The sequence below is a fragment of the Antedon mediterranea genome, chromosome 2, assembly GCF_964355755.1.
Source record: "Antedon mediterranea chromosome 2, ecAntMedi1.1, whole genome shotgun sequence".
NCBI classification, from domain to species: domain Eukaryota; kingdom Metazoa; phylum Echinodermata; class Crinoidea; order Comatulida; family Antedonidae; genus Antedon; species Antedon mediterranea.
The window spans coordinates 20,304,979-20,320,770 of record NC_092671.1 but is presented as its reverse complement, the minus strand read 5'-3'; the positions used below and the strand labels follow the sequence as shown (position 1 = coordinate 20,320,770).

The window sequence follows — 15,792 nt, the reverse complement described above, 5'->3', positions numbered from 1 at the left end:
TCGTAATATTTGTGGTGTATTTCTCCAATCTAGTCACCTCCTTTACTTCTGATGTGGCTCTACATCCAAAACAATTAATAATAATAATAATATGTAGGCTATCTGTTCTTTTGATTTTAGATGTTAATTGAACTTCAATTGACTTTGGAAAAGTAGAGAGATTAAAAATATGTCATGGGTTAGCACCAATCACGATGAAATTAAGTATTTCTTCGGGAACCAATATTACTATCGACAGACAATATTGTAAGCCCATTTTCTAAAACATTGTAAAAACAAAAAAAATAAATAAATAAAGAAAAAAAAACCAAACAAACCTACCAGTGTAAAAAATCAAACTATAGACAAATCATTATTTTAAAAAGCTTAATTGATAACACGACGTCCTTTAATTTAAAGCATAGCCATTTTAGTCCCAAACTTGTCTTTTTTAATTCTGGTAAATGGAACCTATGATTCATTATGTTTGTCATCATCACCGGAGGGAAAGACATTTCATAGGTCAGTGACACAAATTTAAAAAAACGCCCTAGTGATTAAAATAGTACAATAATGCCATTTTCATAAATTAGCAGAATCCCTTTATTTGTGTACAGAACAAATAATATTTACTTGCGTACAAGTATGCCACAGTTAGTTAGTCACTGCTATAGTTAGGATAATTCATGTTTCTGTTTGGATTTGACGTGATATGAAACAAATAATTTATGTTCTGTATCCGTTGAATAACTATTTTTATTCATTGAAACATCGTATAACTGTAAATCTTGTGAAAATATACTTCCTATTCAACATAAAGTTAATTAATTTTGCTCATAAACATTAATTATTATTATTTATTTAAATTTTTATGCTAAATATAGTCCTACCTTCTGCATTTCTTTGATTCTGTTTGAAGTACATCATGTAAACCTATGGAACACAGTGGTAACGCTGCTGATGGTGATTTTTGTTTTACAATACGATAACGAATCACTCTATTACATAAACATTTTTTCGGTTATTAATAGCAATAATATATTACAAATTTATGAATATATCTCATTTGATAGAAACGTTGGTATAAAAAAATAAAATGTAAATCCAATAAAACGATTAATTATTCTTGAAAATTACAGTATAATTATAACAGAAAATAATGACGAATATATAAACAAATTCCTGTTTTACTTAAGGTAGCTTAAAATAATAAATCGTAGCAGCAAAACCACAAATTATAATATCAAAATAATAATTTACCTCTGATTCTGAGGGCACACACCAGCTTGGTTAAAATTATCTCCCAAAACTAAACGAATTCGATTCACATTTGAAGAAACTAATACGAAGAATAAGCATATTACACAATCCATTCCGATTTCATTTCCAGATTATCACCAGTGTAATTTGTACGTAGTGTCATCTTAATAATGTAAAAATCGGTTAAATATAAGTGGTTTTGTTTAATGAAAAGAAATTACTATTTAATTGCACGTTTCCTAAATTCAGCGGAGCTATAATTGTGCCATCATCACGCCCTTTGTAGCTACTGTTCCATTAAATCACCATTGAGATGTAAACAGTGGTCTGGTGTTCTTTACGCACAAATAAAAAAAAAGACCGGTAATTTAAGAACTTGACTTTTGTCAAATTTGGAATAAAAATGTTTTTGGTAATATTCTTCGTCAGTTTAAAGCAACGACATAATATGCATCAAGGTAACACAGGAATTGGATGACGTTGTATAGTAAATTGACCAAATTACTAAACGGATATTAAATATCCCAAACAAACAACAAATCATCCAATCAGAGCTCCACCCGTTTTTTTTCTTTAAAACAAGGTAAAAATGAACATCATAATTGTTTTTTTTTCTTTTTCTTTTGTTGCCGCCTGTAAGTTGCTGTTTTGATGTTTACTGAGAATTACTATTTTATTTTTTAAAAAACAATAAAATATATAAATAATAAACTAAACCAAATACATTATTTGTTTATTGGTAATCTTATTGCACATGCTTGTATTACGTTTTAAATCAATTATTTATATTACTAAAGTAGTAGTAGTTACTAAACTAATGTTATTTGCGAACAGGTTACCGATATGGTGTATTAAAAAATGATACTCAATATTGAGAGGTACTTTGTTGAACTGCTTGCAGAGATGCTGTATTTTTAAACACGCCAAAACATTTATATTGATCAAACATTCCGATAATTATCATTCTATAGTTTTAGTGGGGAACCTAATGTAATTCCGTTAGATTTTAATGCTCAAGTTGAGTTCTTGGCATTTTTGGAATCCTTAGGACCAGCAGAATTCATTGCAACTGGGGACCAATTTTTCCCGACCCTAATTTGGCCGCCATATTGGATTTCAAAATATTTGTTTAAATAAACAGTGGCAACAAATGTTATCGGATAATTATGTTCAAATATTTTCATCTGGCGTCTGTAATAGTGGTAACGAAATTGTTTACTCACAATAAATTTTTCACTAATAGGTAATATAAGTTGAATTTTACATTTTGTTTATTCAACTTAATTTTCGCGCTATATGAAATTAACAAAATTGTATACTCACCGGCTTTTTGTGCACTTTCTTAATTTCATGTAGTCACCAGACCATCAGGTTGACCATATGGATTTAAAAAAAATTCATATTTATTCGTCGTTTTTTCTGTTACACATCTTTAATTCATGTAATTTAACAAATATCTGAAATATATGCCTGCAGTTGACCTTAACACATCCATAATAATTTTGTTGTCTGACATTGTACTAAATTTCACAAAGATGTTTTAAAACATAATTAACACGTCCGAACATTACTTGAAAACGGAGAAACACAAGTTGTCTTTCTTATAATAATTGTACAACACATGTATGTGCTACTAATTACTTCCTGGATAATTCACTGACTTGCTGTAGGCCTAATTGGTTTTAAAATATTGTTGTTTGTGTAGAAGTTTATGCTAAATTAACCAATCTGTTATGTCGATCAATTTAATGTGGAATTGATGTTTGGTGTCTGACTAATCAACATTTTACCTTGACTTTAAAAAAATTGAAAGTTTGAAAGTTATTATGCAGGAAAATGGCACACAAAACAAAACCTCACACATATCAATGTTAAAAGTGTATTTTTATTTCTAAATTTGCAACACAGTTCAAAGGTTCTATTGGTTTAAAAACAACATTATACATCTGACACTACTGATCTAATCGAAAATTGATACACATGAAATACTGTATTACTATTACTGGTAACATTTGAAAGTAAAGTACTAAAAACAGTGGAATAACACTAGATGTCAAAAAGTGACAATTTAAATATAAAAGATAATATGAAAAACGTTGTCTTGAAGCTTTTTAAGCAACAGATAGGCCCTATTTAATTTAATTTGTCAGAAAATGCGAAATAGTTGGTAGGTTCGTATTTACCTATAGGACAGGTATTAACAATTGTGGATAATATTGTGCAAACAAAAATATTTTTAAGAATAACACATAAATCAAGTACTAACTTACTTGGCAAATTTGACTATATGTATATTATGCTTTTACATTAAATGAGATTCATCAAGTTTCTGTTGTTTCCTTTTTTATTCTGACTTCTGTGTTCTTATTCCAAATAAAATATAAATGTTAATATGGTGTTAATCTATAAATATCTAATAAAGTTTTCTTTGCTTCTTAAAAAGCAAAAACTAATTGACTGTTACTTAAAACCATGAAATTAAACATTATTTAATTAAATTATAAAACAAAAGTTTAGGTCCAAATATCTTCAAGGTATCTGCCTTCTTGTCTTAGTTTCATAGTTACTGATTTTGCGTCTTCCATAGCAATACCTTGATGTTGGCTAATGATAGTGACAATGGTGTTATTGACATCTTTACTCATATTTCTTGCATCCCTTGAGAGGAAAACAAAATTGTGATATCACAACAAAGTTTTAGTCTAAATCAGCACAACTGTTTTTTTGGCGATTGATATGGTATATTTTTAGAGTGTATGAGGGCCCCTTGATTGTTAGCATAATATGCTGTTTAGGTCAAAATAAATAAAATACCTAGGAGCACTGGTGTTCTGAGAGATAGCAGAAATAACTAGAAGGGCATTCCGAGAGCGCAAACCTCTGCCCAGGCATATATATATATATATATTTTTTTTTTTTTAATTCAAATTCTCACAAAAAATGTACATACAAAGCAAGAAAAAGACATAACATATATAAAGAACAAAGTACATTCAGTGAAGGATGGGACCAACAGGTGGTAAACACCTCTAGAATCCCAAAAGTTAATAACATTATAATAAATATTTAAATATAGTAAATAGTAATTTATAAATTTGTATAATTTAAGATTAAACTAAGTTGGTCGACATTTACAGCAGCGACAACAGGACACCCATGTGCACATATTGCCAGTTTCATACGTATTGGTAAATAAGTCGTTAAAATATTTCTTAGCCCCTAGCTTAAACCTGTAAGACGTAGGTGCTTCTCTAGTAACTTGATCTAACTGATTCCACATGGGAACAATGCGTTGGAAATACATCCATTTATGTTATTCAGTATGACCATTTCTGACAGTAAGATTGAGGTCATCAACAGATGATCTTGTTGCACGACCATTATTGTCTCCGGAAAATGTAACAAAATCTTTGATATTAAGATCATTCATGTTAAGCAAGCATTGATGGAAGAAGTTAACATCCATATATTCTCTTCTATATGATAGGGGCAGTAAATTGAGCAAGGTTAGACGTTCTTTGTAATCTTGATCGGAGTAAATCAAAATGTATTTGGTAGCTTTACGCTGTACACTTTCCAAACGTTGCATGTTACATTTGGATGTGCCACTCCACAATGAGCTAGCATACTCAAGGTTGGTTCTAACCAGGGAGGTGAATAGCGTCCTAGTAATACTGATAGGGGCATTGTAACCCATAGCCCGTTTAATCATACCAAGTTTGCGATTACATTTAGAGACAACTTTGGTGACGTTCTCATTCCATTTCAGATGATTAGATATTTCGATTCCTAGATCATTGATACAATCAGATCTAGCGAGAGAAATACTATTCATCCTGTAGTCATATATTACAGGGTTTCGTTTTCTAGTAATAGATATTATTTGACATTTAGATGGATTAAAACATAGATCCCATGTTTTACTCCATTTGTACAACGAATTGATATCGTCTTGTAAAAGATTACAATCGGTCACTTGATTAATAGATTTCAAGCCTTTTGCATCGTCTGCAAAGAGAGCAATTGTTGCATTCTGCATATTTACAGTATTTATATAAAATTCCAAACATAATGGAAGCTGTCAAGAATATTTGAATTCAACTACTATATTTGATACAGTAGAATATCATTAAGGGAAAAAAATATACCACATAAGTATGGGTATCCCTAATAGGAGTTGTCTGTAGTGCTGATAGTTGCCAATAGTTTTACGAGAAAGTGTCACCGTAATAGGGGTTGTTGGAAAAATACTTACCCACATACATAAACGACAGCATTTTGTTCCAGAAGCAACTTACATACTGAATCAGAATGTAGAAGTATGTTATCTTGAACATATCGTGCAGAAGTTGAATTGTCTCGAGAAAATGAAACTGAAATATTTGAAAGTATGCCAACTTCATGAAATCTTTCTAGTTCAGACCTATATGATAAAAAAAAAATAAAAACAAATATATTTTGTTCAGTGATTTCATACAGAAATAACAATTACTAGCAGTAACCCGTGCTCCGCACAGTCTTTTTCTGCTTTAATATGTTGTTATATACTTTACATGGGCAAGTATAATAACAGCGCACTTTGATAAAAGTACTTTGACAAATTATTAAAATAAAAACAAATTGTATCACAAATAAAATTCGAAACTACTGTAAATACGGCCATTGGTTTGTTATACACTATTCCTTCACTTCAGCCTCAGAAAGTGAGGTAATGTTATCAAATTATTGGAATAAAAATGTAGTCAAAATTTGGGTGTATTTTTTGTTGATATTTTATATTTAGCGGAAACACGACATTTGGATTCGTTTTATTTTGGTTTTTTTTTTAGTTTGTTCATATACATTTTTTAAAATGTTTTGGGTGTGTATTTATTGGTATCTTTTTTGCTAGTTTTGTAATTACATTACAGTTTAGTTTTGATTTTTAGCTTTCAACGGTGATACTTAATTATTACACATGTCGCGGATTAAACTCGAACCTATACTAAGCATTGATATCAATGGTCCTGGCGATTTGCTCACTGAGCCAAACCGTGATTTACAAAATACATTCTGTTCCAAGGATAGGTGTAATTAATTAAAACTTCAACGGCGCGATCATTCGATACGGTTGACTAAAGACTGTTCATTTAGCGGCCCGGCATGATATTTGTAGATCGGGCCATGGCGGTACACAACAGAGGTGGCTGTGTAGTTTATACAGTGACGTAACATGGTTGCTGAGACGTAAAATTACTGCTATTTTTTGCCTTTTTTAGTGTTTATCCTTAAAATTCAGTGGTTTTGGAAAAGATACGTAAAATTATGCGAACAATTTAGTAGCATTAATATATAGATAGTAGTACTCAAAATAAGTTTTACAATACAATGTAGATTATGTACAGTAGGAATTAAATTTCTAAATTTTGTAGTCTTTCATTGGCTGTGTGAATTACATTGACTTGCTAGCTACTGTATTTAGTTTGTGATACATGTTGTTCATTTAATCTGTTAATCTTTTAATTTGCTGAAGATTTATTAGTGTGGACTGTTGATTTCAGGTTATGTGTAACAACAAGCACGAATGTGCGATACTCGGGGTACAGCAAAAGAAGTTGACGTCATAAGGCGGGATGTAACGTCACATACACATCAATAACCTCGCTACCAAATACGGATAACCCATTTTTTTGCTATTTCCGGGAGCATAAGTGACGTCACAATATCATAAATAGGTGCTTACTGTATGTATTCTTATTCTCCAAGTCAAGACCTTTGAAATTCCATTCTGTAAGGGGCAGGTTTCCCGCTGTTGAATGAGTATGAATAAAATAAAATAAAATAAAAATAAATGACATCAAAAACACGGCTATATTACAACGAAAATCGTTTGGCACCAAGGTACCATCCTCGAGACGTCATATGACTGCATCCGGTTTGAAATTAAAAAATCTGGCTCTATAGCCTTTAACCCATGCCAAATCCCAGCTCAGTACAACAAGGGAGGAGTAGTACTTTATAAATTGCAATTTTTTTGATTGGTACCATGTGTATGACGTCATAATTCTGCATCCGGTTGAAGTACGAACATTTTCTCTATAGTTTTGTTCACCTACTGTATTACCCTAGTATATGCATGCCATGTTTCAGAGACGTCACACGACGCGTAAAGAACTAGGACTTGAAAGTTGGCTCAATAGTGTCCGGATGAAGGAGGAAATGGAAGAGGAGAAGATGAGCGAGTCCTAGACCCGGGTACCCCGAGTAAAAACCCCGATGTCTTTCATGTAATTGACAGGTTCCAGAGCTGTAGTCCCCAGGTGATATGTGTATTTGGATTTTGTACATCAAAATGCATTGTTTTACACTTCGATTCGTTAAACTTGGGTAACCATTTCTGTCTCCATTGTTGTCATTTTGTAAGGTCAGCTTCGTTGTCAGAAATGGATTTAAAAAATAGCGGTATGCACAAGAGCTAAGATGTGTCTTTTTTGTGAGCTCATATACATGTGTTGAGACTGTGCTATTTTATTATTTCTACTGGAAAACTGGAGAAGTACTTGGAAATGTCCAACTCAAAGAAAAAGAAGCCAGAAACACAATATGTTAGACAATCGGAGAGATTGCAAGGCGATAAAAGTCAGACAAAGGACCATGCACCAAAAGTCACATAGTTAGTGTACAGTCGGGTAAGGAGGACATGCAGGGCATTAACTAAAAAAAAATTGAAAAGAACATTAGCGATTTAGATGAAGGTCTAGTTTTTGTAACTAAAGAAAATGAGGACATAAAACATAATCAAAAAGATAGTACCAGCCATATAATCAATGATTTAGAAAATAAAATTGATGAGTTGGAAAATCTAACGAGGAGAAATAATCTATTTTTTGGGGTATCCTGGAAGAGAAGGAAGGAAAAGACCAAGATTAAATTAGTTATCCATTGAAGGATAGAAGAGCAGATTCCATAACTTTTTAATTTGTTAATTAGTCGTAGATACGGAACAGTATCAAGACTTTTTTACAGTCGAGGTAAATAACGACTGGATCTCTGTCATGTCATCAGCTGCATTGTGAAGATCTTGAAAACATTCCAAAAGTTGGGTTAGAAAGCCATATTAGTGTATACCGAAAAAAATTTTTTTTTCAGTTTTCTTTTCTAAAATTGATTTATATTTTTAATGTATATTTTCTCTATTTAATCATTTTGATTACTCTTTGTTTTTACTTTACAATGTTTGTTAAGATATTTCCAATTTGAAAATCACTAGTACTGAAAGTGATTGCAGAATAAAGAATAAATAAATAATATAGAGGTAATGCCAGCACTAGACCACATTCTTTCAATACTTTAGATGAAAGACGTCAGGACCAGCACACTAATTTTCTTTTAACTGGTTGATAGCAGTTAGAACATCATCAGGTGAAAAAACAACATTGAGAATTTCCAGGGTAAAGTGGGTGTTAAACTGTGGAACTTCAGTACTATTTTCAAAGGGTACACACCTTTTGCGCAGCAGAGAATTTTAAAGTGTAAGTAAATTGTAAACAATTAAGCAAGTATGACTATAATATATTGTATTTTTTATATTAGTATAAAATATATCCTATGAGGTATTGTATATTTCTTCATGTTTTAATAACCACCTAAATCGTAGTGTCTATGTTGTATTCTGGTTTATGGCTTCTATTCAATGAATAGTCTGTCAAAATTCAAAATATTATAATAAGGTAAAACAATTTAAACAGTAGTATACTCCAATAGAATAGTCTATTGATAAAGAAGGCAAGGATTTAAAATCTATAAGCAGTTGAATATCTGCAATATGCGTAAGGAGTCTTAGTGGCAAAGTATAGCAAAGATTATGTTATTACTATTGGACACAGTCAAGTTAAAAAGTAAATTAAATTTAGATATTTTATATTAAAATGTAATTTATTTAAAAGCTGAACCTAGGTGAGTTATGTATTTAATTAAAAAACTATATCATACCTGTAAAGGTAATCCCGTTCGTTGTGCCTGCAACCAAAGAAAAGCCAAATTGGTCCACAAAGTAGATCTTGATATTGCTTAACCTGGGCTTCTCTGTGCTGCAAAAATCCAATAAATGGAGCGAGTCCTGTGCCTGCTCCAATTAAAATCATTGGAATAGATAAATCACTGGGAAGATGGAAGCTTGAATTCTTTCTTCCATATATTGGAATCTGAAAATTGAATTGCATGATAAAGCAGCTATCCATTGTCACAGGAGCTTGGCATGGCTTTTTTCTAATAGCGATAAAAATCAGAGTCTGTATTTTATAACAAGAAAGGTAATTTACTAAATGTAATTTACTGTACATAACAGTATTGCAATAGATTTATTTGTCATCATTGCATTGATGTAGAGTCATGGTTGATTAATACGGAAGCCTGTTTGGGCCACTAGTTAATTATATTTTAAGAGCTATTATCTGGTGTCCGCCACTTATTATCTGGCAGCCGTCACTTAATTATCTGATGTAAGCAAGATAACAGCTCTAAAATATATAATTAAATATTTTAAAACATTTATACTTTTTTTCATCAGAAAAATGATAAATAGTGCAACAACAAAGATTAGTTTGTATTCCCCATATGAAAATGTTGTACATTTCCTTCTTTAACTCCTTTTCATCAGAAAAATTGTAAATATTTCAACAACAAAGAATATTTGTAAATTATGTATGAAAAACTTTTTTTATGGCATTTCATTTATTATTATTTGAAATATTCCAAATTGTTCAAATTTATGTAATATGTTTCTTTGTTCAAATGTAGGGGAAAACCACTTTCTGTTATCATTCTTACCTTTGACTTATTATTACAATCTATTTGTGATGAACTTAACCAGCCAGTACAGACACCTTTGCGAGAATATTGTCGGCCTGATCCGGATGGTATTTCAACAATATTAAACACAAAATTGAGATGTTTTCTAGAAACCAGTGGTGAACTGAAGAAAATATAAAAGAAAATGCAACTGATTTCATTCTTTCTTACTTACTTGGCATTGCTTCACCCTCTGTACTACTGTATAGTGATGGTGTAAGCTACAGTATGAGCTCCTAGTGCCGATACATTGATGCAAAATTCCACACACATTAAAAAAAATGCCTCACGTGTAGGCTACGATGGGTTACGCATGGGAACGAAGCAGTAATTAATAGCTGTACTTTGGACAACAAATAACAATTTTAGTTTATTGTTGTTATTTACATATTGCATAGCTTAAGTAAATGCTAACATGTGATTGATCATACACATGATCATAAAGTGACAGATGATTTCTACATTGGATTGGGTCCCCTCAGCAAACATGCCAGGCAACCAGCCTCATGTAGCAATCAGATTCTAGGCCTACTTAATTTCTAAAATATGGCATCTTTAAGCTGACTTAAATCAATAAGTGGAGATGAAGAATAATTGACAAAAAGGATAGCGTAATAATTCATTGGTAAATTTGCCGAGTGAATATTGTAAGAGACATTCGAAAATTACACAGTACACAGCACCTGAGCGACGTACTGCACGTGTTCATTCTTCGCTGAGGCATGTAAGCTTAGGCTACACAATATAACAGATAGACTGCTTTTTTTGATGCATTATACAATTTGAGATCTTATTGGGAATCTATATATTAGAACCAATCAAATTTGAATCAATATTTTGGGGGAAAAATTGATTAGTTATGAAAATAGATGAACAGGTACAATGATAAAACTAATATTTCAAATTTTTATGAAACCTGTGACTACTATAATAATCCCAGGTTGAATCAAAAGCAGATAATATACCTGGAAATCGAATAAGGTCTTGGTAAAAGTCTTGGCAAATGTTCAAGTATTCTTTCTATTGGTGGGCAACATGATGGAAATGCTTTTAAAATGTCTAAAAGTGAAAGATTAGGCTCTCGAATAAAATGTGTATATTGTGATGATCCCTGCCTACTGCATAACTCTTGAAGACGAGCCTTCTCTAAAGTATTTGGTGTGTATTCTGCAAGCATCCGGATAAATCCCTAAGAAAAACAATATGGTGTAATTACATTTGTATTTGATTTGATTTGAATTGAATTTATTTGGAAAATCATCATAAAAAATACATACAAAGTGATAACATAAATTACGGACATTACAAATAATACATTTATAAAAGATTTTCCAGGATAGCCCAAAAAGCTTATCAGCTTATTTCCATTGGGATCCTTTTACAATCTAAAATAAAAAATATAAACATTACAAAGTATAGCATTAAACACGTAAATATAACAAAAACAATAATATAAAAAACAAGTTAAATTAAAGACTATGATTGACTTATAAAGTTATTTGGTAGAACAGAAATGTGATTTAACATTTTTCTTAAAATTAAATTTGTTTTCTATTTGTTGAATGGAATGAGGTAGGTTATTCCATGCCTTTATGCCTGTATAATAAAACGTTTTAGATATTTGACTATCAGATTTAGGAACTGAAAAACCATTGACACTACTTCTAGTCATATAATGGTGGTTAGATGAAACTCTTTGAAACTTTTCAGTCAAATAAGGTACTGATTTTCCATAAAAAATCTTATGAACATGATTAAGTTTGAGTTGGCAAATTCTATCCTCTAGACATAATTGACCGATTTGGTTCAGCTCGTCTTTACCAATATGTGCACGATTATTTTTATTTAATATAAACCTAGCAACTTTATTTTGACTGGTTTGGAGTCTTTGTTTAAGTTTTTTAGAAACACCGTAAAACCAGGAGCAACATGCATAGTCAAAGTGACAAGTAATCAGTGCCGAACATAGAATTTTACGAGAAAAGAAATTTAGACATGCAGAATGTCTATACAAAAATTTAAGTCTTGAATTAGTCTTACTAAGAACTTTTTGAACTATAGATTCTCCAGACAGGTCTTCATCAAGCAAACAACCAAGATATGAGATCATATTCTTCTTACATATCAACTTATTTTAAAACATAACAGCAAACTAGTTGGCCGGAAATGACGCACTTGCAATTAGCAAATGATCGTAGCATACTTTTTTGGCCAGTAAACACACACGGTTAAGGATAACATTTGCGTTCAATGTTAACGTCAAGGGGTTCTCCCGAACCATAACAAGTTTCCCCGGCTAGGGCCTGAATAACATCACTATGAGTGTAACATCATTTGGGATGGACCTGTTTCTATTGAATGTTCATTTTAACCAGTTGGTAGGTAAATCTCAACTAGTATATTCACAATAAACATGTGCCACGAGGGGCTGTGGCGAAATGAATTTAGTTCACTAGCACTCCTAGATGGCTGGAAATATTACTCTTAAATTATGATGAATGGCACCTCTGTTGGCCAGAAATGACACTCTCATAGCACGCTACAATATCTATACATTCCATTGGTAACCGAAATCATATAAAACAACCTAATGGTGGATAATTATTTGTCTGTACTACCTTTTTATGAGGTAGATTTTGTAGATGTATTTAATGCTTCATTTAAACCCTCTGAAATGTATATTAATTTTAACCCATTAATAATAGATGATGAATTTAAATTTGACCAACAATCTGATATGTTAATTAACCACATCAATTCCAGATCATCCACTCTTGACCATTGCAAATATTTCGACATTGACCAATTTAATAAACTTACAGAAACACTAAATAGCACTAATAATTTATCTCTTTTTCATCTTAATGTTAGAAGTGTTTCTAATAAGTTTGATAAATTGAATGAACTTTTTCATTGTATCAATCTCAAATTCTCTGTCATTGGTCTTTCCGAGACTTGGTTAAATGACCGAAAAGTATACCCATTTCTAGATGACTATACTTTCTTATGTAGTAAAATCGACTTGGTAATAAAGTAGGGGGTGGTGTCGGCATTTTTGTTAATAACTTAATTAATTTTAAAATAAGAAATGATATAGTATTACCTAATGAAATATGTGATTCCCTCTTTATAGAAATTGTTCATAAAAATAAAAAAAAAATTCCATAATTGGCGTTATTTATAAATCACCTGAATCAAATATTGAAAATTTCTCTAAATTAATAAATGAACTGCTTTCCAATATAAGCTCTGAAAATAAATTCTGCAATATAATGGGTGACTTTAATATTGACCTTATTAAATTTCATAATAAAGATCTAATTAATAATTATCTTAACGTTATCTTATCTAACTCTTTTTTCCCTACTATTTCCATACCAACAAGAATTACAAAAGATAGCGCAACCCTTATTGATCATTTTTATTCAAATCATATTAATTCTGAAATCGTTTCTGGTATTATAATTTCCGATATTTCCGATCATTTAGCAATTTTTGAAATAATTGATTATGATTTACAAACCAACACTAATACTATTGATTATTCATATTTTATTCGTGATTTAAATTCATTTAGTTCTGATCTCTCAGAAACTGATTGGTCCCATGTATATGATTGTAATACTAAATCCTCTTTTGATACATTTATTGAAATATTTTCTTCTGTTCATCAAAACCACATAGTCACCAAAGAAAAACCCATGCAGAAAAAGAAATGCAAACAGCCATGGATGTCACCCACTCTTCTTAAGTGCAGTAAGCGTAAACATAAACTTTATAAACAATTCATTAAATCTCGAAACATTCATGATAAAAGAACATACAAAAAATATAATAACTTGTTTACTGCTCTTTGTCGAACAGCCCAAAAAAAATATTATGAAGAAAAATTTAATCAAGTTAAAACTAACATTAAGAAGGTATGGGAAGTGATAAATTCAGTGATAAATCCTGGTAAAAAATCCAATAAACGACCGACAGTTTTGAAAATCGGAGATGAATATGTTTATGACACAAATTCTATTTGTAACTATTTTAATGATTATTTTTCAGAAATAGGTAAAATATCAAGTAACTCCATACCCGACAATAACATTGATCCGCTTAAATATTTACCACCTCCATCCCCAAATTCATTCTTCATAAACCCTGTAACAGAATCTGAAGTATTAAATATAATTTACAACCTTGATTCCAATAAAGGATCAGGACATGATTATCTAACACCATCAGTTCTTAAAAAAGTAATTCCTTTTATTCTAAACCCCCTAACAATTCTATTTGTAACTATTTTAATGATTATTTTTCAGAAATAGGTAAAATATCAAGTAACTCCATACCCGACAATAACATTGATCTGCTTAAATATTTACCACCTCCATCCTCAAATTCATTCTTCATAAACCCTGTAATAGAATCTTAAGTATCTATATATAAATTTACGTAAGGGCAAAATTCGGTAAATCGCGCCTTACTTTTAGAATTTTTACTCGATGGTATATAAAGTTGGTTCGTACTTTCGGTACTGATTTTAACCGCCTGATGTAACCCTGTTTACTAATTAAATTAAGTTAGATAATTAGTTATTGACGATTAAAACGAATTTAGGTTCAACGATTTGCCCCAAATAGGGGTGTTTTCCGATCGTGGTATACACTGTCTAATGGATGTCCATCTTGAAAAATACCCGCCACAAAAATGCGAGGAGGCTTCGCATTTTCCTATCTCCTCCTACGATAATTGTTTTTAATAGCTGAAAACCGGTTGAACAGCTCGAGTACAGTATCATAATGTTGAAGACAGGCCGATTTTCTTAAAAAAATACTATTTTGATAGATTTAATATACGTTTATGCAAATGTATTGATTTGAAATGAATGGAACATTCCAATCTCTGTTCCACAAGTGTCTATTCCCTCAGGCGTCGTAAAGGCAAGTACTGTATACTCATAACAGAAATTCGATCCATTTTTTTTTTCAATCTGTGCTGCAGAGGTTGGATATAGATATTTTTTAACGGATAATGAGCTAGCGTTTTCAGTCGCCGTATATTATGTACAAATCTTTATTATTGCAGTTAAACCACCCACGTGACATCATCACCCTTCCCTCACTGGCATGAGTAGCGTTGTAAAGCCAGTAGAGGATAGGCCTACGGTGCATCACATGCCCTAAACGCAGAACAACTTTGGTGGGTAGGGTTAGGAACCAACTTAAGTATGAATTGGCTCTAAGAAACAATTGAAACCCATTAGGCCTACTAATTAAGTTGAGTTAGATAATTTAATATTTATTACTTGAATTTATGGTTTGCCACGAATAGGGGTGGTTTTCACAAATTGTTTTACATTATATAAACATATTATACACGTCGTAGTGATGTATCGTTACATGTACTATACTATTTCAATCGACTAGGACGGTGATAGTTTCAACAAAGTATTACATCGCAATGTTTTACTGTGTTTAGTGGTATATTATTTGTAAAACATGAAAACAATTAATATTTCGTTACTACATGGATAAAGAATATATTTAAAAATTGTTCCTCTTTGCACCCATCCTCTTTCCCATCCCTCAACCCTAATGTTACATACAAAACACAAATTAAGTTTGTTTAAATTTGACTTAAACAATTGGTCTCATTTTGTGACAAGTTTCTCTTTCGGAAGTAATTCCCAGGGTGCTAATTTTAGTTCAGTACATAAATCACAGTGTCTATTTA

At 31.3% G+C, this 15,792-nt stretch overlaps 1 protein-coding gene across 4 annotated transcripts in view; it reads right to left on the bottom strand.

The window, feature by feature from the left end:
* Positions 1-3,143: 3,143 nt before the first annotated feature.
* The window catches only part of LOC140040710 (methionine synthase reductase-like), a 220,786-nt gene continuing 208,137 nt past the window's right edge, over positions 3,144-15,792 (bottom strand). For all 4 annotated transcript variants that reach the window (XM_072086842.1, XM_072086841.1, XM_072086840.1 and 1 more), the window contains 5 exons: positions 11,034-11,257; positions 10,048-10,192; positions 9,211-9,422; positions 5,495-5,662; positions 3,144-3,897 (listed from right to left, as the gene is read on the bottom strand). In XM_072086842.1, the coding sequence (XP_071942943.1) occupies positions 3,753-3,897; positions 5,495-5,662; positions 9,211-9,422; positions 10,048-10,192; positions 11,034-11,257 (894 nt within the window). In that variant the 3' untranslated portion in view covers positions 3,144-3,752. The remainder of the gene's footprint in view (positions 3,898-5,494; positions 5,663-9,210; positions 9,423-10,047; positions 10,193-11,033; positions 11,258-15,792) is intronic.